The sequence below is a fragment of the Chelonia mydas genome, chromosome 4 (assembly GCF_015237465.2).
Source record: "Chelonia mydas isolate rCheMyd1 chromosome 4, rCheMyd1.pri.v2, whole genome shotgun sequence".
Taxonomy (NCBI): Eukaryota; Metazoa; Chordata; order Testudines; family Cheloniidae; genus Chelonia; species Chelonia mydas.
Genome location: NC_057852.1, coordinates 81,689,814 through 81,713,571, shown reverse-complemented (window position 1 = coordinate 81,713,571; position 23,758 = coordinate 81,689,814). Strand labels below are relative to the sequence as shown.

Here is a 23,758-nt window from a genome sequence, read left to right as displayed (position 1 = left end):
GCCCGAAGTCCCTACGTGCCTAAGTTTCTGCTGGTAAAGTCCCCTATGTTTCTGTCAGTGGGCATGCGGAAATCTAAGTCCTGACACTACCAAGCTGCTCTTTACATCTAAGCCCTAGTGGGATTCACACACTGATTTCCTCAGCTGGGCCTGATCCAGTAAGTGTGCTCTTTGCACACTCAACCACACAAAAAGGAGCAGAGGAGTGTGCTACTTCCCTTACAGTCAGTGCCCTGTCTAAATTTCCTGGAAGGCATGGAAATTATGAAAATGCCCCCAAACTGTGATCTTTTCTTTGTTTTTCCCCTCCTTCCTTAAGAACAATGGCTACAAAGTCTTTAATACAATAATTATTTTAGCTAGTCAATTTTAAGGGATAGAAAGAATTTTACAAGTAACTAGTCAAAATTGACTAAGGTTACTTCTAAATTTCATTCCTTCCTAGAAATTCAGTAGCATTACTTTAAAATCCATGGAAAATCTGTGAAATTCAATATTTTGCCATTTACACTGTCATGAATTTTCTACAAAAAAAAGTATGAAAATCATGATGTATACAAGGCCCTGTTAATGCTGAATAACCGAATAGTTTGAGTACTTGGCTGGGATGTGGAAGACCCAAGTTCAAATCCCCACTTTGCCTGATTTGGGGCAGGGATTTGAAGCCAGGTCTCCTACTTCCCAGGTGAGTGCCCTAACAAGTGGGCTAACAGTTCGACAGGTCTCCTGTTGGCATAAGTAGCCTCTTCATTAAGTGCTACAGCGCAATAATTGTAGAGAAACCATGGGAAATTGCCAGGAGCAGAAGTGCCAGGCCCAGAGATGCTTGGGAGGGGCAGCCTGGAGCCAAAGAATGAGATAAGAACAAAGAACAGGCCCTCAGTGCGATCTGCAGCCAAAAAGGCTAATGCAATCCTTAGATGCATAAACAGGGGAAGATGGAATAGGTATGAAAAAGTTCTAGTACCTTTGTATGTGGAACTGGTACAATGGCTACTGTGCCCAGTTCTGGTGTCACTGTTCAGGAAAGATGCTAATGAACTGGAGAGGGTTCAGAGAATCAATGTACTACTTCTTAAGTGGCCACAAAGATCATAAAGTGGGCATATTATGCTCGCAGTTGCTCAAAACAGTGAACAAACATACTTTTAGAACGCAGTAGTAACAGAGATCCAATGTCGCAAGCCCTGTTAAGAGAGAATGACAATGATGAAACCTGGAGGTGGTCATGACACCATGTGTAGCTATTGCAAGGTCCTAGTCTGCACCCACTCTGCCGCTGAAAGTACAGAGATAAAGGGATGCCAGGATCCTTAACCCGACTCCATTTGAGTACCTTCAGTAAGCATGACAATAAGGGAAGACTTTGCCTGATTATTCTGAGAAGGCTATAACATGTCGTGCTGACACAGAGCTAATAAGATTCACTCAGTATTTCCCGAGTCCAGACAGTGAATTTGCAGGCTCTGTAGGTAAGAGATGTGTAATTATATACCATTGGCATCTTTGCGCTATTTCTGATGACATTTTTAAGCAACGGTAAGCAATGGGCACTTCTGTAATATGCAGTCAGAACCACACTGCAAAGTTATGAACACAGCGTATGAAGTGTATCTTGTGGCAGACCCGTCCATGTTTCTCAGCAGCTGCTGGCCCAGAGAAGTACAGTTCCTTTTGGAAATACCACCTGGCAGTGTTTCTGAAACAGATTTTTTTTTCTTATTGAAGCGAGAACCTGAAAACCTCCAGTTTGACTAGCTTAGTTTTTCCGTTTGGTCCCTGAATGTAAGAACAGCACATTAGTCACGACACACCCCAAAATTCCCAACCTATAAACTTTTCCCACCTGACAGATGACTGTGGAGCATTGATTAAACATAGCATCACTCTCTGACATAACAGCAACTTAGTGGCTCCTCTATATACAAGGCTTCCATATCAAGTATTTTTCTGCAATTCGCGGCATTACCCTAATGTTAAAACCCAATTCTGAGATCACTGTATAATAATAGTAGTTTTTATCATACTACAGCTCAGGTATGTAATTTAGTGTACATAATTTACTGCTGTCAGAAGGTTATTCAGTCATCCATAAAAGGCACAAACACACAACAAAGACTCAGCAAGGCAAAGTACTTCACCTGGTTACTTTATCCCAGTATACCAAAGCTTTAACACACTACAGTCAAGATGTCTGCATTAAACAGCCATACAATCTGCTAATACATAGTAGTGAGTACGTGGGACATATTCCAAGTCAACCAGTCATTCATGTTATAATAGGCTAACTTCACAGATCCCTGCATGTGACAGCCTGCAGCATTCTATAGGGAAAGATGGTGCACCAGACCGTCAAAGCTGTCTGCATCTACACATCAGCAGGTGTTTTCCCCCACATGAAATTGGTAACCCAGTTACACAATATTTTCCTTTTTGCATAATCTTTCCTGCTTCAGCATAATACTCCTTCTATGGGCGTACATAGGCCCAGCATTACCCAAGGGATTATGGCTACTTGGATTCCAAACATATATTTTTCTTTTCCACCTTCTGTGAGGCGTGGTGTCAATTGCTTTTGAGTAAAATAGACAGCCAAGATTTCTGCGACTAGGTACCTCTAAAAAAGGATGCCGACACTATAGATTATCTTATTCAAAACTGCATCTGTTTTTGTCTCGTTACTATTGCATACTCCTTACCATTGGACAAAGCAAGTTAGTGAGCTCAATAAAAGATAAGTGACAAAAAAGACATTTTAAACGACTACGGATGTTCTCATTTTTGTGGATTCCCTACACTGATTTATCCTGCAACTGGCATTAAGTGAAAAGCTGTAGTGAAAAGCTGCAGTGAAAGCTGCAGGTACTCCGCACTTAAGGCCTGATCCTGCACCATTAAAGTCAGTGAAAGATTTGCCATTGACTTCAATCTGCACAGGATTAAGCCCTTATAGAACTAGGTACCTAACTCTAGGCCACCCAGTTTGAAAAGTTTTGTCTAGGTAATTTGATCAAGGTCACAGGGGGAGGTGGTGTCAAAAATGGAATGAGGCCCTTGCACAGGGAACGTGCTTCCTCACATGATAGTGAGCTTCCTCTCAACGGGTATTAACAATTAAACCTACTGAAACAGTATATTGTAAAACAACATGTTACAAAATAGGCCTGAATAATGATCAGAATTTTGGACCCTACTGAGACAACTGAAGGGCTCAAACCTGGCTACAGTTTTCCAACCTTGTTGGAACCTCTTATTATGTTAACTAAAAAATTTAAACTTTTTGCATGTCAAGGTCAGTCACAATCCCTTAAAATGTGTTGACACCCACTCTTGACCTTTTAGTGGCCGCCACTTGCTCCAGGAGTTCCGTACATCTGAAAATCTGATCCAAGCTCTTCTCTGCATTCCACTTCTGTAAATAAACAGCGTGCAAGGTGACATTGGCCTGAAAGACTACATGGATAATTAGCACTTAACCTTACCAGATTCAGTTTGGTGGGGGTTCCTTTCAACAATACACTTTGATGTACCATGTGTACTGCCAACAGGCAAAGAAGAGACTAGGGTGCTTAGGTGAAGCTAATGATCAAGTTAGTGACTTGGTTTCACTACACAGCTGAGCCCAGAAGATACAAATGCTTATTGGGATCCTCATCAAAGCATACTTCTTATAGTTCTCCATAGAAGGAATTAGGTAGTGCAAACCAAACGTAAAAGCATACACACAAAGGTAAGAAGACCAGAATAGTAACTTAAAAAAAAAAATCATGGGTCTTAATGCAAAAAGAATGGGGCAACGAGAGCCGGGAGAAGAGAAAGTCCTAAATATGGGGCCGAAAAAATCAGAAGAAGAAGAAAAGCACCTTTCCAAAGAAACTTGCCTTGTTTGTGTTTTTTATATAAAGTGGGAAGGGATGGGCTGAGACCCATGCCAAGGGGAGCAAGTTTCATTCCACAGGGCCCCCTGAAGCAAAGTCATGATTGCCTCAACCTTTTGGTGCTCAGCGGGAGACACTTTAAATGGGGCTTGACTTTCAGAGACTGCTGAGCACTCTCTGAAAATCATGCCCCAAAAACCAAGGCAACCAAAATCCTGAGTTGCTTTGGAAAATCTTAGCCAATATAGAGTTTAAGGCCAGAAGGGACCACCAGATCATCTAGTCAGACCTGTTGCATATCACAGGCCACCAACACCACATGGCATCCACACACTAAACCCAACAAGGGAAATTAGACCAGATATTTACTTATCCACCTCAAATGAGTGGAGGAAGGTTTAATGGAGTCATTTGTTAATGTTTGTAAAGTGTTGGCTAAGTGCTGGATTGTAGTACTAATATATGGGTATGCGCACAACCTATGTGTTGTGATGCTCCACTAATTATGTATTGTTTCCAAATCCCCAGATACAATCACCCACTTCTGAGATTGTGAACAACATGTGACAAGTCATAGTCATGATGCTTAATGCAGTACTGGAAGGTATTCGGATACTACAGTGATGACATGAGAACCTATATGGAATGGAACAGAATAGAATATAATACTAATGTATATGTGGTCCCTTGTGTTAATATTTGTCATGAATCAGATACACACTCATCTAGCCACCCCATATGTGTAAGCCTACTCCTAGCAATTACACATTCATGACATGTATAATCTATAATTAAGTAAATATTCCACGTAGCCCTGATAATCTGAAGACAGCATCCACTCTAATTTACATGTCAGGATTACTCCTTTTCTCCCACTGTGACAGCCTAACCTGCTTCATCCATGTCTTAACCTGAGTCATCCAGGACCCAAAAATAGGATATGAAAAGGGATCCGTTCCACTGGGAAGACTGCTGCATTTGCACTTGTAGAGATGCAACCCAATTCATGTCTCCTGTCACCTATGAGAACCCAGTGATGGGCTCTTGGTCCAATACTATTCAGTATTTTTATCAGTTGTGTAGACAATGATACAAAATCTTTGCTGGTAAAGTTTGCAGGTGACACAAACATTGGTGGGGTCATAAATAACAAGGAGGCTAGGTTACCATTACAAAACAATCTGAATCACCTATTTAAATGATCACAATCGAACAAAATGTGTTTCAATACAGCCGAATGGAAGATAATACATCTGGGAACAAGGAATGCAGGCTATACCTACAGGATGGGTATAGGATCTGAAACTGCCTGAGGGTGACCCCTGAGGAAGGCAAGGCCTATCACAAGCTTATTGATGGGCAGGTTGAGAAGTGCTTTGATGGCTGTGCTTAGGTACATACCCATGGAAAAGATATCTGATAGTGGAGAGCTTTTCACAGGCATAACACAGATCCAATTGCTAGAACTGCAGTGAAACAATTTAACCTTGAGATAGGATGCAATTCCTTAGGTCAATTCACAATCACTTAGAGTCTTTAAGGTGAGATTAGACATGTTTTTAAGAGAGATGCTTTAGTCCAGCTTCTGGGAGAAATTGTATGGCCTATGTTTTTGGACGGGTGGGCTGCATGGTCATGGTAGTCCCTTCTGGTTTTGGAATCTGTGAATTTTATGAATCCCCTGTTCATGACCTTCCTTTGTGGGCCAAGAAAAGAATAGGATTACCTGCACTGCTTCAACATGCTCATAACACTTGCAGCTCAGCATTAAGACAATGACTATAATCGGCTCTCATGTCTCAGTTGGTCACCTACAATGGCCAGAAAAGAATCTCTTTCCCTAATGCATAGTTGGCCAGATGTATTTTGGGGGTTTTTCTGCCTTCCTCTGAAACATCAAGAATTGGCCACAGCTGGAAACAGAACATAGGACAGGGTGGACCAGTGATCTGAGATGGTACAGAGAAAATCCTTTTTCTCAGCTGCCTGGCTGGTGTGTGTTTCTCACAGGCTCAGGGTTAAACTGATTGCCACATTTGAGGTCAGAAATGAATTTTCCTTAGGTCAGATAGGCAGGAACTTTGGTGGGGTTTTGGCTTCCTCTGCAGCATAGGAGTATGGATCGCCTGCTAAGATTATCTGGGCATATCTCACCTAAATGATTCATTGCTGTTGCAGGAGACTCACACCCACTGGTGGCAAGTAGGGGCTAGGAACCAGCTCCTCAAAGATATTTAGCTGCCTAACTCTCAAAGAAATCAGTTAGAATTAGGCACCTAAATACTTTTGAGGATGTGGGCCTAGGTTCAAAATGGGGATTTAGATTCGGTGTTACAATGCCTGAGGTTAAGGTGCCCTGCCACCTAATGCCTGGGGAGAGTTAAGTGGCTAAGAAGGGGATTCATAAAAAGCCAACAGCTGACCAGGAAGCCAAATAAGCTAGCCAGTGGGAAATGCCTAAGCCCCCAGCCCTTAAAGGGATACTGAGCCTGAAAGATAGTGAGAATGACTCAGTAGCCCAGCAGCTAGAGCACTCATATGGGTGACCCCGGCTACAGTCCGAGCTCCAATGAATATTTTATTTATACAAGTCGAACAGCTTCATTTATTTCATTTCATTTATTATAACATTCAATTATACAAGTGGAACAGCTTCATCAGGAGAGACTGAAAGACAACCTGATCAGAACACCCTACCCTGTAGCCTGGTGCTTTGGGCACTCACCTATAAGATGAGAAATGGAGGGGGAGGGTTTCAGATCTCTACTTTGAAGCAGGTAAAGTGGGGATATGAATCCATATCTTCCCCATCCCAAGTGAGTGCTCTAACTCTTAGAGTATGGGGTGGGGGCAGCAGCACCTCCCTCAGCTGTGTTTTGTGTGGGGTACAATCTGGTAGACAGCTACTAAGCATGCCTACCAGATCAGATAAGATAGGAGGGAGACCGCCTAGACTGAGGATCCTGCTGGGGTTTAGATGTCCAGCGGCTCGGCCGTGTCAGAACAGAGGTTGCAATTCCTAGTAATTCATGATGACAATGGATAAGCATAGGGCTATGAGAAAAAGCCAGACAATGACTCCGTAGCCCAAACCCTGCATCAGAATATGCCATAGCTCAGAAGCGAGGACACTCTCCTGAATGTGGAGAGTATTTGTGAAGTTCAAATACATTCTCTATATCAGGGAGGGAGAGAAATGAATCCGAGTCTCCCACATCCTAGGAAAATACCCAAACCCCTCGGCTAAAGGGTACTAGGAAGCTCTTTCCCACCCCTTCTCAGGAATCCAGCCTTCGTTTTTATAAAAATGCCCAAAACTAGAACGAAAATTTTCAGCTCAAAACATTTTGTTTTGACTCAATTTAAAATCTGTTGACTGTTCAATACACTGAATAATTTCATAATGGTTCAATCTAAAACAAAATGGTTTTTTTTTTTTTTTTTTTACTTGCCAGCAAACTTACAAATCCATTATTCATGCAGCTCTAAGTATGATACAGTCTTTAATTACATGATCAACATACTTGTTTTTCCATAGGACCTGGGTATCTCAACAGATTCTGGCCCTGCATGCTAAATTGTTAGAATTATTTGTGCTGGCAACCAAACTTCTTATTTTGTGCACAGGCGAGGCAGATATAGAACCCCCACCTTGTCCTCCAGTACCTGCTCTATTAAGGGAGGGAGGTTACGCTCGACACTATCTCCGTTTTCATTGTAACGTGAAAATCGTGCTGTGTGAACAAAGTGCCAGAAATACAAACTGAACAACAAGAAAAACCCCTTCTAATAATTTGATACTGAGTTCCTTTATAAATGGTTACAATAATTTAAAATGCAGAGATTTACATAAACCTCAGCGAGAATCAACTGCTAGCTGATCTTATAATGGCACATGTTTTAGGAGCTTTCTTCTTATAACACACACACTCTTCTCCTCTTCAGCTGGATCCAGATGCCCTTATTTGGGCGAAGTATTAGTTCTCCCACGAGGCTAAGCCCTTCTCGCTCTTGACTTGTTTCCACCCAAAAGCGCCGTAGGATGATGGCTAGAACAGCTCTCTCTTCCATCTGTGCAAAGCGCTGGCCTTCAAGTTAAATTGGAACAAAACCAGTAGTAGTTTAGAAATTGTAATTACACGGCAAAGGTTTCCCACAAGATGCAGCATGGGAATAACTGTGCATCTGGTATCACAGATTATAAGCCAATATGGGCCAAATTCAGGGTTGAATGGATGTGCACACACAGGGGAAATGATAGAATTATGTCTATTTTTTATCCTAAAAGTGGAGTGTGCTGGTGTGGTAGAGAGGGAGAGGAATTAGGCAGATGATCAAAGGTTTACAAGAAAAGAGGAGGGGCGAAAAAATAGACAGAAATAAAAAAAGAACTAAGCAAAGTGACAAGGGTCGCAGACCAGACAATTCGCCTGGGTCTACACTAGAAATTGACATCAGTATAGCTTTGTCTCTCAAGGGCGTGAAAAATCCACTTCTCTGAGGGACGCAGCTATACCAGCCTAACCCCCGGGGTAGACAGTGCTAGGTTGATGGAAGAATTCTTTCTTTGCCCTAGCTACCGCCTCTCGGGGACATGGATTACCTACACCAAGGGGAGAATCCTTCCCGTCAACATACACAGTGTCTACACTGAAGCACTGCAGCTGTGCTGCTGTCGTGTTTCAAGTGTAGACAAGCCCTTAGCCAAAGATTTAACTCAAAAGAGGTGTGGATTTAAAAAAGTTGTTTTCTGCTGCATCTCACCCTTCCATCAACACCTTCTCTGTACATTGTCTATTCAGACTGCCATCTATCTAGGCAGGAATCATTATGTCTGCAAAGCGTCCAGACTTCTTTGGGTGCTCTAGAAACAATAATTAATTAGCCTGGGTATAATAAATTAGATCAGCTTTCAACAACGAAGATCTGATCAAGAACAAAAAAGTAATCTTTGAGGGGGGTTTTTAATTTTAGCTTCACTTAATATTTGGACTCCTGAGAATATCTACTATAACTTCGCATTGCTGACAGAAGAAGAGCATTGCCAGTGATTCTGTCATTGGGACTGACCCATACAAAATGGAATGAAATCCTGAAAATGAAATGAGATCAGACCCATGGAAATTTACCTTCCTCTCAGTATTTTGACCCATTCAAGGCTGTTAATATAATAGAATAGTGCTTCTAGATGAAGGTTCAATAGAGGGACAGCTTCTCTGACGTCACAACAACTATATAATACATACAATACTCCAAAAGCTCTTTATTTTTGAACACCCATAGCTGTGTTAGGTGCTTCAGAGAAACAATTGCAGACACAGTCCATTCCCTGAAGAGCTTACAAGTTTAGGAATTGAGTGAACACCCCAGCAATCAGTGCAGAAGACAGAGGAGGGTATTTAAATTTTCCCCTCCAGCCTGCAGGTTAGGATCATTGTATAGCCAGCAAACATATCCCAAGGAAAGAAGAGAAAGACAGTGGCTCATGTTCTTTCCCTAGTGAGTTGTCAGGGTGTCATTGATGGGTTCTGGAGTCTTGAGGATATGTCCAGCCCTCTTGAGGCAGAACTGAAGTTAGCATGATACAATGCTACATATGGAGCATGTCCCAACAAGGAGGAAAACAATAAAGTGGGTGTAATGTGGACTCTGAAGAACTCCACGGGAAGAAGGAAATGTTTGTGACAATGATAATGTGAGATACCGGTACTGCTTTGCTGCAGTTATCAGCCACAGGGATCTGAAATCTCCATTCAATTCATAGGCTCTGTTGTGAGTATACAGCAAAGGCACCTCCACCTAAGTGTAAGAAAATAACCACATATGGGACTTATTACACTTTATCATGTACCAATACAGTTTTCTGGGTCCAGCAGAGAAGGGCACATATGCATATGGGTGCCTTCCCTTAGAATTCTCAGGGAAGAATCGCTCAGGCCCTGAATTCTTCTGGGTCTGGGAAAATCTCCGGTTGTCTGTGCAGCACATAAGGAACCACGATTACCTCTGTTGCCTTTGGTATCTTAAATCCGCCTGCAAAAACAGTATCAACATGCCAGTGAAGTAAGTGGCTTTCCTCTAAATGGATACAAAGCTCAAACCAATTCTTGACTTGTGCACCATCTTGATGGAGCAGATATTTATCATACCTAAAATGATGAATACATACAAAAGGCTGAGAACTACTTACTAATATGGCAATCTTCACTTGTGGTGCGGGCAAAAAATGGAATAGAAGGGAAGAGACGAAGGGCTTCTTTAACAACACACTCAAGATATCGGAGCTTCTTCAAGTCATCCATTGTGACTGGCCGGTCAGAGTTCCCTGATCAGAATCACAACAGGGCTGTGAGAAACAACTGTCCTAATCAGACTAAACACAAGCTAGCTGAAGAGGCTCACAGCTATCTTAAACGATGACAAAACTACAACTGCACCACTGGGCTTACGGATTTGAATCATTTATCTCAATTTTCATCTTGCTATGTCCTTAAACTATTGTTATTTATAGTTTGTATTGAGGTAGCATCAAAGACCCCCAGTCATGGACTAGGACCCCATTGTGCTAGGCACTGTACAAATATAGAAGAGATGGTTCTTGCCCAAAAAGCTTACAACGTCAGTACTGAAGTCTGTCACAACTCCCTTAGCATCAAACCAGCTCCTAGTGACATCTCTTTCTCCACAGAAGAGTTTACAGCACATACAGCTGCAGTAGAGTTGGTTTGCCTTTCTAAACCTCTACACAGAAATTAATATATAAACCATATACTGTACCATGCAAACTTACACCCACATCCAAGGAAAGAGTAGAAACTTACCAACACTTCATCCAATTCTCTGTGAACTTTCTCTGGGCTTCAGGATGCATCCAAGTAAGTAGATGACCCAGTTCATAGCAGCAGCTGTTGTATCATTTGCCCCTGGAGGTACAGATTTATTCAGATGTTCAGATCTGCATTATCCTCCATGCATATGAAGATAAATATATACAAATAATTAGGGATATTATAGTGGTGTAGCCTAACTGTTCAGATACTTAAGAAAAGGTAAGACTATATGAAATCCATGTAATAATTTGGCACCCAAGACATAACAAAAAATAACCAGTTATGTAATAGGATGGATGGAGACTAAGATAAGAAAAAAGCTAAAACAAATCATAATAATTAATAAGCAGAAGTCCCTTTGCCATCCCTCTTCTATTACTTAGCTTTTCTATGTTGGCTTGGGTGAAGGGTCTTCCTCCACATTCAGTCTCTATGAGGAAGAGGTTTGCCATTGCTTCCTTGTAGACATAAACTTGTTGACCCACTAAATTGCTCTGGACAGTCACAATAATTTAAATATTATATAGCAATCTTAAATTCACTATTTTTGTCCTCAGTCAACTGTTGGAAGGGCATTTGCCCTTCTTCACCACTTTACAATGAAATGTAAGTTATACCTGACTTTTTAGTTACTCACTATCTTTACTATCCCATGATAAAATATACAGTATTACCATCAATTACCAGAAGAAGGCAAAGAAATTTAATTTGCTAAGATTATATATTACAAACATAAAACTCATCCATTCAGGTACTATATGCTAAAGAAAACAAGATAATGTTCACTAGCAACAGATTTTAGTACACGAAGTTTAATTTTAATCAAATGTACTCTAATTATGCCATAGAGTAATAGCAACAACAGTACAATTAATTCCACTGCCTCTGGGAGTACAGAGTTACATCATCAGAAAACTGGAGCAGTACAGCAGGGAACCTGACCCAGTGTGATCTTTTCCAGTCATCCTGTGTCACAGCGGATCTAAGCGTTATGGAAAGGGTCCAAAGGACAGCTGACAAAAGTGATTAGAACGTATAAAGAGATTCATGTGTGGGAAAGAGACTGGGACCATTCAGTTTAGGTTGGAGTACCTCAAACATGAAAGTATCCACTTCTTCTCGAATATCCATGTAGCTCAGTTTGTTCCCTTCATCATCAGTTGCATTGAGAAGCATATCAAGAAAAGCCCTTCTCCTTTTGGGCCCACTTTGTTCACAGTTGTCATCAAAGTCATCTTTATGTTGTGTGTGGTTCTTTATTTCATGGGCTTTTTTCTTCAATAACCTTAGGTATAAATAAATCAATATATTATTTTTTCCACAATTTAGATTCCACAATCTAAGCGTGTGGCCACTGCACACATACTTTAAAATAACTTTTACCCCAGATATTTAAAAAACGATTCTACCTCTGACTCCATACTATGCACTGGTTGGTGATAGGAAGCGACATCTATACCCACCCCCTCCGTATTTGTTTTCCTATTGTACACTGAGTTTGCACAGGTCAGGGTTGTGAATCATGTAGAAGCTGAGTTTTTAAATCCATGCTGGCTCTTTGCTTTGATTGTCCTTCATTTCTGAGTCTTCAACACCGTGTCTCTAGTAAGCAATATTATAATACTGTACAGCGATAGTACATCACACAAAATGCTAATCAGCATCAAGTTGTTATAGAAAGAAAGACAGGATTTGAATGGTAACCCATGTTAAGAACACCATTGTAGCTGGAGAAAGTTAATTAAAATCAGATGTTACTTCTATGGATTTAAAATTAAGAGAAAATAGTGGACTTTTATAAAAAGTAGGTCATCTCCACGTATTTTTTCCTTGCTGAAGTGTATTCATTGGGGTTTTTATTTTTAAGTATTCCATGCAGTCCAAATTTCTATCATTTTCTCAAAATTCAGATCTGAACTGAAATATTTAAGTACTGGACAAAGCACCGGAACAAAGCAGAATGCCGTTTTCAAATATTTTAGCTGTTACAAGCCTTAGGGTGAAGTGCACCAATTATTTTAAAATGTTGAGAACATTGTACGTTAAAGGAATTAGGATGATTCTGTGTGATTTTTTTTTTTTACCACCAATTACAACTAAGTCATACTATTACCATGTGAGGGTGACCCATTGACTAAAACCAACACTCAAGCAACGAGTTCTAAGTCACATTATCTCTCCTCTTCAGAAGATTTCTTTAGGGACTGAATATCATAAATATTCAGTTCTCCTATTATATATGTACCACAGATAAGGTGATGTTCCCAGTGACTGATTCCCTGTCACCACATTCACAACCTGGAATCTCTATATTTACTACATTATTTCTCTCCATTAATGGGAACGCAATAGAAAAAGGAATAACAGGTTACACTGTCAGTAAAACTGTGAAGGATCTTGAGGCTTCTAGTATGTTCCCTTCCTTCTTGGAACATAGGGTACATCAAGTTAGACCAAAGCCAAGGAGACTTCTGTCTATGATGAATGAGGTCACACATCCTAGGGTAACAAAAATAGCATTGTAATATTTATTTCTGAAAACATATTCACAACATGACTACAAGAGCCTAATAGGGTCTAAATTTCCTGGTCCTGGACAGGATGATGCAAGCACTGCTTGATGTTGCAGACACAAACCATTTGGTCTAATCTTTAGAGATGCCCTCAATCCACCTTTAATTCATTATAATGCTCACTCCCAGCTATAATACTTTTCACATTTTTATTTATAGAAATGCTTCTGTCCAGTGAAATCTATTTTCCCATACAAAAGCAGTATTAATTCAAGAAGTTTGTCACTATGAAAAAAAAACCTAGGGTCAACTTTTTCTCTTGGTCACACTAATGTAAATCTGGAATAACTCTACTGAAGTCCACAACATTAATCTGCATTTGCAAAAGGATCAGTCACAAAACAAATCATTGTATAACCAATGCAATGCTTGTTCTAATATAATCTAATGTAGACCCATATGGTCTGATTCTTATGGTCAATAAGGTACCTTTATACTGCTGTGGCAATAAAAAGGGGCTTTTGAATTAGAATAAATTACAGTTACACCCACTGTAAGGTCCCTTTACGCTGCTATGGTGTGACTGATTTATTCTCACTTCATTGTTGTGTTGCACCTCCTGTAGTCTTTTACACTAACGCATGACGAGTGCAAAACATCATCATTCAAACCAGACACCATTTCGTACTCACTTTGCACTGTGTAAATGCCTATACAGGTGCAAATCAACAGTAAGTTGGGCCCAATGTGCTATATAGATTCAGTGTCCTCACGCCACCCATAAAGAAGACTGAAAGGAGCTGTGGTGACTAGTCCAAGCAATGTTAGCTATGGAAGGGCTGATTTGCAACTGCAACCTGTTCACACCGTTATAGCAGCTGGCCTTGCGGAGCCAATACAGAGGTCTCCTCTGTGCACATACAGCTTGCATAGGTTCTACCATCGTCCTGCCACTCTACCTCCATATACACTCCCCCAACCCCACACATGGGCAATGCAGGACCTAACTTGCACATCAGCGGGCCTTGTGCTTGGGTGAACTGTTGCTCTTGTGCAGGCCTGGTTGTCCTACCAGATTTTGCTTTCGTAAGCTTTGAGGTGCTATAGCTGGCATTGGCGTTCTCAATCCTTCACCAACAAAACTATAAGACAGACATGAAAGATCTACACTTACTTATAAATAGCACGGACATATTCAGAATCCCTATTGTTCTGCGCATCAACATTCTTGCCCATTGCAGTTTCTAGGAAGAGAAAAGAGAAATTTTTGAAGAGTACATTAGTGGGGTGGAAAGCCCAAAGTACATTGACAACATACGGCCAGGAGTTGCATGAAAGCATTGCAATCATTTACATCCTCATCTCATGGCATTTCTCTTTTTTTAGAATATGTACTCTCTCTGAGTCTAGTCCTAATATTCCTATTCCTTTAACTCTCCCTCAGTTTAGATTCCATGTCCCCATGTTTTACCCCATAACACGATGTTTGATTGTTCAGATAGACACAACATAATTAAAACAGAAAAGATGTGTTCAGTGTTGATAATACAAAAACAGTGGTACAAAACCAGCAGGGCTTTTTTGTCAATTATCACAACAAATGAAACTGTAGCATTGTGGACAGCTGTAGTCTCCTCATCATTTACAGGACTTTTATAGCAACTGTTGAATCATCACCAAGACTTACCACAAATTATATCCAGGGCACAGAGAGTGATGTCTAGAAAGCAATCAAAGGGCTCTTTGTCAACATGCTTTTCAAGTTTATCAACCAAAATACTGGCTTGTTCGTTCATAACTTCTAGAAAATCAGCTAAGATTGTGAAGTGGAACGTGGGAGTTATCATTTTCCTTCTGGAACGCCACTTATCTCCAGTGCTACAAAATAAAGAGTTGGAAATTAAGTATAAAAAACCTCACCAAAAAGGAAACAATTAATCATCTACCAAACGTTTCTCAGAGAATAGGATTCATCTCCCACAGAGCTGTTAAGGTGATGGGACAGAGACTGCCCAAGTATACGCTTCTGTGGTCCCTCCCCGCTGCAGGGAGCTGTTCCTATTGCAGTGAGACCAACTAGTTTCGTTCCTCCCATGAACCTCTTTCAGGGTGCTTGATCCCAGCCTCCCAAGCCATCTGGCTCATTCTGGGTGGGCCAAATCTACTTCCCCTCCCCTCTCCTGGGGTGCCACTGATGCTTCTCCAGGCCCCTCTCCCAATTACTGCTAGTCTTTAAGGTATGGATGTGCTTGATCTTGTACCATCACAACACCGGCTGGCCAAAGGAGGCAGTGGGCTTCTCTTCTTAGCTACTCTAGCCTGTCTGCTCCTTATGCTGAATCCCTACTGCAATCTTAAGAGGAGACCTAGCCTGTGTCTCAGACGGTTTCAGCAGGGAACACAGCATCTTCCTGTTTTGAGCAGGGGAGCGCACAAACCCCCCACCCCTAAATCGCTTATTTTTAAATGTCCCCAAACTCAGCATTTCCTTGAACTGACCCTCCTTTGTCTATTGAGTGAAAGTCAGGAACACAGCATTGCTGAGATCCAGCCACAGTGTTAGTTCATTCTGAGTCTCTAATCAGCAAAAAATTATGGAGGAAATAATCACTAAAATATTTACAAAAGATCTGAAATGGCAGATACCTACATTACACTTGTGCTTCCAGAACAGCATAAGTAGGTACTATTGCACTGGGGGAGGAGTAAAGTGGGGCCCAGCCAGAGCCACCCCTCCCTCATGAATGGTATCCCCAGCACTGTACAGGGGAGACATCCCCGGTGGACATTAGGTGCCTTCCCTTCCCAGGCACATGTCCGCTGGGGCAAAAAAACAGCAGAGGAGCCAGCCAGAGACTGAAGCCAGCAGAGCAGCAATGGAAGCAACTGAAGCAGGCACCCAGAAACACTAATAATATTTTCCACAGCTTTGACTGGACTTTCTCTGCCTTGTAGTGACTGGGGGAAGGGACTGGAGCAAACAGCCAACATCTCTACTCCTCAGCCTCCCTCCACATCTAACCTTCCCCATATACCTTCCTCCCATCCTGCTTCTCATCTGCTCTGTCCCTCTCATCACTCTCCTTTCCTGCCTTTTCTGTTGTGTGAATCTCCTCTTAGCCCCCTTCAGAAAAAATCATCGCACTAGTATGACATCTGTGCTTCCACATTATTCACTTTGCTTGTGGGTCATATCCCTTTCCCTCACCCTGTGTCTGTCTTGTCTACTTATACTGTAAGCTCTTCACGGAAGGGTGTATCTACTGCTGTGAATGTGTATGGTGCCTAGCACAAAGGGGCCCAAGGCATTACCCTAATAATCATGATTCATAATAACAACAGACTGTCCCTTCAGCAGAGGTATAAGTGTGTATAATTGATAAATACATAAACACACCACCTTTGATAAAGCACATAAATCCAAGCTGACTGTGAGTCAGGTTCTGTCTGCAAGCTTGCTTTTCATTACACCCCAGCAGCTGCACTTAAAGTTCTAAGAACATAAATGAAGGCAGAATTTAATAATTCTGAATCAGATAACTGGCAAGGCGCTCAGGGTGTGCTTCACAAAGGGAGTTAAGTGCTGAATTCAGATACCTTGTGCAGAATTTAGGTCTAGATTCCTTCAAGTACAAAAGGCCCTAATAATGAATGCAATGTTACAGTGGTGGCTAAGGAGCTGCTCTGTAGCTTTGAAGGGTGGAGAAGGATTCTCCTGCTCCATTCCCCCACATAGTGGTGCTCAAGATGTGCACTATTCTCCTTCTTTTGAGCCCCAGGGTTTGAAAATGAGCTATGTTTATTGTGCCACTTGCTCTGCATCTAAGCTGCTTGGTAGTCCTGCTGAGGGGCAGTGTGGTCCAGCCGATCAGGTACTAGAATAGGAGTCAAAAGACCTGGGGTTTTGTGCCGCTGTTCTGCTAGATGAACTTGGGAAAGTCACTTCACCTTTCTGTACCTCAGTTTCCCAAAATGTAAAATGAGAATAATATTTACCCTTCTTTTAAAGGCTCTTTGAGATCAACAAATTAGCAGTGATACATGAGAGGCAAGTAGAAGTAGCAATAAAACACACACAAAAATATTCAAAGGATGGAAGGAAGGGGAAGTAAATGGCAATGAATACAAGTTAAAAATGTAGGCAACTGATATACGAAGATAAAGAAATATATGAAATATCAATGTCCAAATAGGTTAGAGACAATAATAAGGTATTTTTTAAACATATCAGGAGCAAAACAACCCTATGTCAGGTAGCAGAACATTGCTAGATGTAAATGATTTAATTGTAAATACTGATGCAGAAAAGGGAGAAATGTTCAACAGATATTTCTGTTCTGCGTTTGGAACCATGCAGCAGCCTGAACCCATTACACGCAATATTGTGGATGGAACAGAAAGGTCAACGTCTATAACAAAGGAGGATGTGAGGAAGTGACACTCACCTCTCACGAGCACCCCTTCTGGTTGGATGTGTCTACAGTCTTTCAGTTCTGGTGGCCTCTGCTGGTGGTTCCTCAGGTGGTTTTTCAGTAATTCAGCCCTCTGGCTGAGTCACCCACACTGTCTATATGTGAATCAGAACAGACCCTTTCCAGGATATACAGTCCACCAGAGGCCTGTCTCTCTATCCCTTCCCGAGCTCAGTCTCTAAGTAGTCTCGGCCCTGGTATCAGTACGTGCCCCTGCAGCCCTCCCCAGACTCAGTCCCAGCAACTAGCCAGGAGCTCCTTCTTAGCTCCCCCAGTCACTGCCCAAACTGAGCTGTCCGTTGTCCTGCTGTTCTTTCAGACAGCCAGTAACCTGGTCCTCTCCCTTCCAGCTCCACCCAGCAGCTGACTGCTCTGGGCCTCTTGCTCCTTTTTATATTGCCCTTCTGGCCCCTGATCGGCTGCTCCAGCAGTCTCTCTGATTGGCTGCCTTCCTTGCAATCACTCCTAGGCTGCTTGGAGTACTTCTCCTCTGATCCTCTCTGGGACGAGGTGTGGCAGGACCCTGAGGCCTCCAGCAGGGGGCCTGTGAGCCTAGTCTTCCCTGGCACACAGCATCTGCTTAAATTAAACATTTCCAAATTCACAGATAACTTACACCCAAGAGCCTTAAAGGAACTAGCTGAGGATCTCTCTCAATCACTAATGTTAATTTTTAACAAATCTTAGAAAACTGAGGAAATGCCAAAGGATGAGAGCATTGCCAACGTAGTTCTAGTATTTAGAAAGGGAAACAGGGATGACCCATGGAACTATACACTGGATAGCCTGATGCTGATCCCAAATAAAATAATGGAATAGTTAATTTGGGACTCTTATTAAAAAAGAATTAGAGGCTACAAATATAATTAATGCCAGTCAACATGGTTTCATAGAAGGTAAGTCTCATCAAATTAACCTGCTGTTATTTTGTACCTGCCGCTGCGGAGAGCCCCAGGTCCTTTAAATCGCTGCCGGAGCCCTAGGTCTTCCAGCTGCTACCGCTACCCCAAGGCTCTGGCAGCGGGGCTCTGGCAGCAATTTAAAGTGCTCGGGCCTCCGGCTGCTGCCCGGAGCCTAGGGCCCTTTTAAATTGCTGGCCTGGAGCAGCTGCCCCCTACTGGTACAGTCGGCTGTGCAAAGCTCTTGCAGGTACGCCGTACCGTACCGGCTTACTTTCACCTCTGACAAAGGCAGAACACAATCCAACAGCTGGAAGTTAGACAAATTCAACCTTGAAATAAGTTGCCATTTCCTAGCCGTGGGGGTAATCAGACTTTGGAACAATTTACCAACGTAGGTGGAAGGCTCATTGTTGCCTAGAGTCTTTAAAATGAGATTATATAGCTCTCTAAAAAATATGCTTTAATCCATCTTCAGGCTGGATGGTCATTGTGGGCTCTTTGGGCTCAGAATCTGTGAATTTATTAATTCCCCCCTTCGTCCCTTTTTTCATGGGCCATAGGGAGAAGTAGGTGTGTCTGCATTGCCCTCAGCATACTCATTTACACTTACAGCTCTGTATTAAGACAATGATTATCATCAAATCTCATTCTTCAGGGTTTCAGCCAGTCACCTGTAAGCATCAGGGAGGAATTTTTTCCACAATGCACAATTGGCCAGATTTCTTGTGGGGGTTTGTGTGGTTTCACCCGGGGTGAAAGTAACTAAAGGGACTTACTGGTACTCAGGGCCGGGGCCTCAACTGGAAGGGGCGGGGCTGTTATATCCCCAGGCCCTTTAAATCACAATTTAAAGGGCTCCAGAGCTCCAGTGGAGATTTAAAGGGCCCGAGGTTCCCAGCCGCTGCTACCACAGCAGAGCCCCTGGCCCTTTTAAATCACCACCAGAGCCCCAGGGCTCACGGCCGCTACTCCAGGGTTCCGGCAGCAGGGCTTTGGCAGAGATTTAAAGGACCGGGGGATCTGGCCGCTGCCCAGAGCCCAGGGCCCTTTTAAATTGCCAGCCTGGGGAAGCTGTCCCCTGCTGGTACGGTTAGCTATGTACGCAGTACCATACCGTACCGACTTACTTTAACCTCAGGGGTTCACCTTTCTCTGAAACATCAAGGATTGGCCACTACTGGAGACAGGACACCAGACAGGGTGGACCACTGCTCTGAATGGTACAGAAAATCCTCTCTCTCAGAGAATGCCTGGTGTGTCTTGCACACAGGCTCAGGGTCAAATTGATCACCCAATTTGGGGTCAGGAAAGAATCAGCAAGTCAGATGGGAAGGGTACTTGGGCATTTTTTGCCATCCTCAGTAGCACAGTGTGTGGATTACCAGCCAGGATCATCTGTGTGTAGTTTACCTAATCAATTCCCTGCCATTGCAAGGGCCTTGGGTATTGGTAGTACCTTAATCTTTCTTGTTCTCTGCCCGTAGCACACCACAGTTTCGTCTCCTAGGAACTGAAATACTTTACTTTAACCCAAGTGTGACAGATATGGCAATTTCCCGCAATATCCTTGGGAATTAAGTTTACATATGTTTGGGGTACATTGCATTAAATGAATGGTTGTGGGCCTGGATGATCAAATGACTATATTGAACAAAGTAGCAGAAAAAAATGGATTTTGGGGATAATACCAGTGAAATGGATTTCCTGGGAAAAATCTAGGGGGAGGTGAATGCAAATTTCACACCCACCCCTACCCCACCTATGGTTATGCAACTGCACCCTAAGGACAGCACAATCATCAGCTGATTCCAGAATCCCGAGACCAAAGGACCAAGCTGTGTAAAGGAAAGATGAACCTATGCATCAGTGTGCTTGTTCTGAGCAAAAGCTGAATGAACCTGTAACTACAGAAAAACCCTTTGGTGGGGTTGGAAGGACTGACTCCTACCAAAGTCCCTGCTGGAGTAGGGAGTGGTTGGGGGGGTCATCTTTGGTAAGCTTTTCAGCACATGTGTAGATTCTTTTACTGTTTTTTATATGTTTTCCCTGTAATCCTTTCACCTTAAAAATAAATGTGCTTGCTTAGAAAGAGCTGTGTGGTAACTTATAACTGTGTGCAATTTAACTGTCTATAGCCTTTGGAGAAAAAGCAAAACACAGACACTGGCCTGTTCAGGCAGTCTGGCTTGCTGGGAATATCACAGTATAGGCAGGGAACCGTGCAGCCTAGAAAAACTCCATCAGGAGGGAGAGAGACAAGAAAAGGTGATGGGTGAGGAGTTGGGAGCCTAGAGTGGGTGCCCTTGCACATGGCTCGCCTTGAAGTTCATGAAGCTGAGTCTGAGGACAGCTGAGGGCTAGCTCAAAAAGACTACTTGTGTCATTTGTGTGGGGACAATATTTGATATTGCTGGCTTATAATTGACTGATATTCTTTTGCTGAAAAATTAAAAGTTGTTTCTAACGATTATGAAAACTCGAGCTCAGTGCATCCAAGTGAGGTCTTGCTACATCATTTGCTCTAAAGTCCCATTCACATTCCTCACATCACATGATCCTTTCAAGAACTGATCCTTTCTAGACTCCAGATGGTGGCAGGAGGACCCCATTTTATGGCCCTGCAGGCGATACGTGGGCCTAAAGCTGCTCTTTGGGCATCTGTACTTCAGATTCTAATATTCAGACTCTAATTATGCCTTTTATTCTGCCTATTAGCAAATAAAATATAACACATTCTAGTCTTCAGGCAGTAAATATACATAATATCTTAGAATTAAACTTTGCATAACTTTAAAGGTACATGACTCTATTTATATATTACTATACCTTGTCAGAAGTCCTGTGCCAAGCCATGGATGTAGAAATTTGTACAGAAAAGATTTTTCTATGTGCTTTGAACTGTTCAGAACAACCTACCAGCAGGAGAAAAGACAGAGGGGAAATATCTCTTTAAAAGAAGACGTTGGTAACACCGTATACTCATCCTATTTTTTAGGAGGAGGGCACTTGCAAAATATATTCAAAGCTATGACTGCTCTCCTATATACTTGCACACTCATTTACAATCAGAGATTGCTTTATATGGCTCAGTCAACTTTACAAACCCTGGAGGTACACGAGAGGTCATTAACAAGGAAATATTTATCACAATAAAAATACATCACTTTGACTGTAAGACCAGGAAAATGTTCCAATGGATTGTAATAGTCAATAGTCTGAATGCGACATTCCTTTTTTATATATTGCAATATCTCCCAGGCCAAAGAGAAGCTGGATATCTGGACTGACAACCTGAACTGCAACAGAGGTTCTGTCTCTCTCATGTGACTGGTAAAAGTACATCTTCCTAACAGTAATATTAAACACGAGACACAGAATATAATTATTTATGTAATATATCTACAAACTTTGCCCAACTAGAGTAGGAGTCTTTTTTGGGGAACGACACCATCTTGTGCAGAATCTAAGCTTTCATTTTTAAAGTTAGGTTTCCAGCCCTTCGTCTTGTGAAAATAACTTGATTTCTGGTTGGATGGTTTACACCAAGGCAGCGACATCTTCCCAAGACAAAGGAGGTCAGTCTCCGGAGCGGGGCTGAGAGCGAGAACCATATGTTTATGAAGAAGAGTCTTTTCAGCGGCAAAAAATGGGTTGTTTTCTTGAGAAAGGGCGGTGGACATAAACACAGACTCTTATTAACAGTAAGATAAGTCATTTTGTCAGCCTCCTGGATTTTTAGTTGGGCTAGTAGATTTTTATAGGAATTCTGCAGGTCTAAACTGGTGCTGTGCTTCTAGGGGCTCTCCCAGCAGCTCATTTAACTACCCCTCTTAGCTCCATAGAACTGATATATCCCCAGAGACATTTCCATGGGGTCAGGAGGAATGGGCGAGCAAACTAAAGAGGCAGATTTACTCCAGTCCACGACATACGGTAGAAGGGGCTCCTAGGGGTGACGCTGAGTCAACCTGAATTTCTTGGACATATATTTAAAGACTGAATTATATACACACCTGGAGGCTGATGGTAGTGGGCAGATTTTATACACTGAAATACATAAATAAGTGTCCTGATAATCAGTGGCAGAAGAGATACCTGAACATCAAAGCTGCCTTAAGGCTACTCTAAATAATGCATTCTCCTTTATAAAATAATGCCTATGGTTTTAATTAAAACACTTTTTTCAGTTTTAATCTGATTGATGCAAGTTATATCATTTCCATCCCTTTTATTATGGCAGTGTGCAAATAGTGCAGTCTAGCCCTGAATGGTTTGTAGTCTGCTTGGAGATAAATGCAAAATTTCTTGTTCTGTGTCTTTCCGTTGATTAACAATACTTCTGTGATTCTCAGCTAAGTGAGAGGAAATGTTTATCCAGGTTTTGGACTGTGGAAAACCTTGAACTTCACTTTGCATGATCAAATTAAGAGGTTCTGAATGCAGATACTGTGTTAACGATCTACTGATTTAATGTGTATGATAATCAAGTTGGGCCATTTCCAGCACAAATCCAGGTTTTCTCCCTCACACACACACACACAAACCCACTCTCTTGTTGGTAATAGCTTATCTAAAGTGATCACTCTCCTTACAATGTGTATGATAATCAAGGTGGGCCATTTCCAGCACAAATCCAGGGTTTAACAAGAACGTCGGGGGGGGGGGGGGGAGGGTAGGAAAAAACAAGGGGAAATAGGTTACCTTGCATAATGACTTAGCCACTCCCAGTCTCTATTCAAGCCTAAGTTAATTGTATCCAATTTGCAAATGAATTCCAATTCAACAGTCTCTCGCTGGACCTTCGAGACACCACTGACTTCCTGAGGAAACTACAATCCATCGGTGATCTTCCTGATAACACCATCCTGGCCACTATGGATGTAGAAGCCCTCTACACCAACATTCCACACAAAGATGGACTACAAGCCGTCAAGAACACTATCCCCGATAATGTCACGGCTAACCTGGTGGCTGAACTTTGTGACTTTGTCCTTACCCATAACTATTTTACATTTGGGGACAATGTATACCTTCAACTCAGCGGCACTGCTATGGGTACCCGCATGGCCCCACAGTATGCCAACATTTTTATGGCTGACTTAGAAAAATGCTTCCTCAGCTCTCATCCCCTAATGCCCCTATTCTACTTGCACTATATTGATG

The 23,758-nt window shown here is 42.1% G+C and overlaps 1 protein-coding gene across 1 annotated transcript in view; it reads right to left on the bottom strand.

Moving 5' to 3' along the window:
- Positions 1-23,758, bottom strand: part of LOC102938005 (cytochrome P450 4V2) — a 68,541-nt gene that overhangs the window by 33,184 nt on the left and 11,599 nt on the right. The window contains exons 3-6 of the mRNA XM_043545815.1: positions 21,422-21,507; positions 14,909-15,099; positions 14,396-14,465; positions 11,801-11,993 (exon numbers count right to left, since the gene is read on the bottom strand). Of these exons, the coding sequence (XP_043401750.1) occupies positions 11,801-11,993; positions 14,396-14,465; positions 14,909-15,099; positions 21,422-21,507 (540 nt within the window). The remainder of the gene's footprint in view (positions 1-11,800; positions 11,994-14,395; positions 14,466-14,908; positions 15,100-21,421; positions 21,508-23,758) is intronic.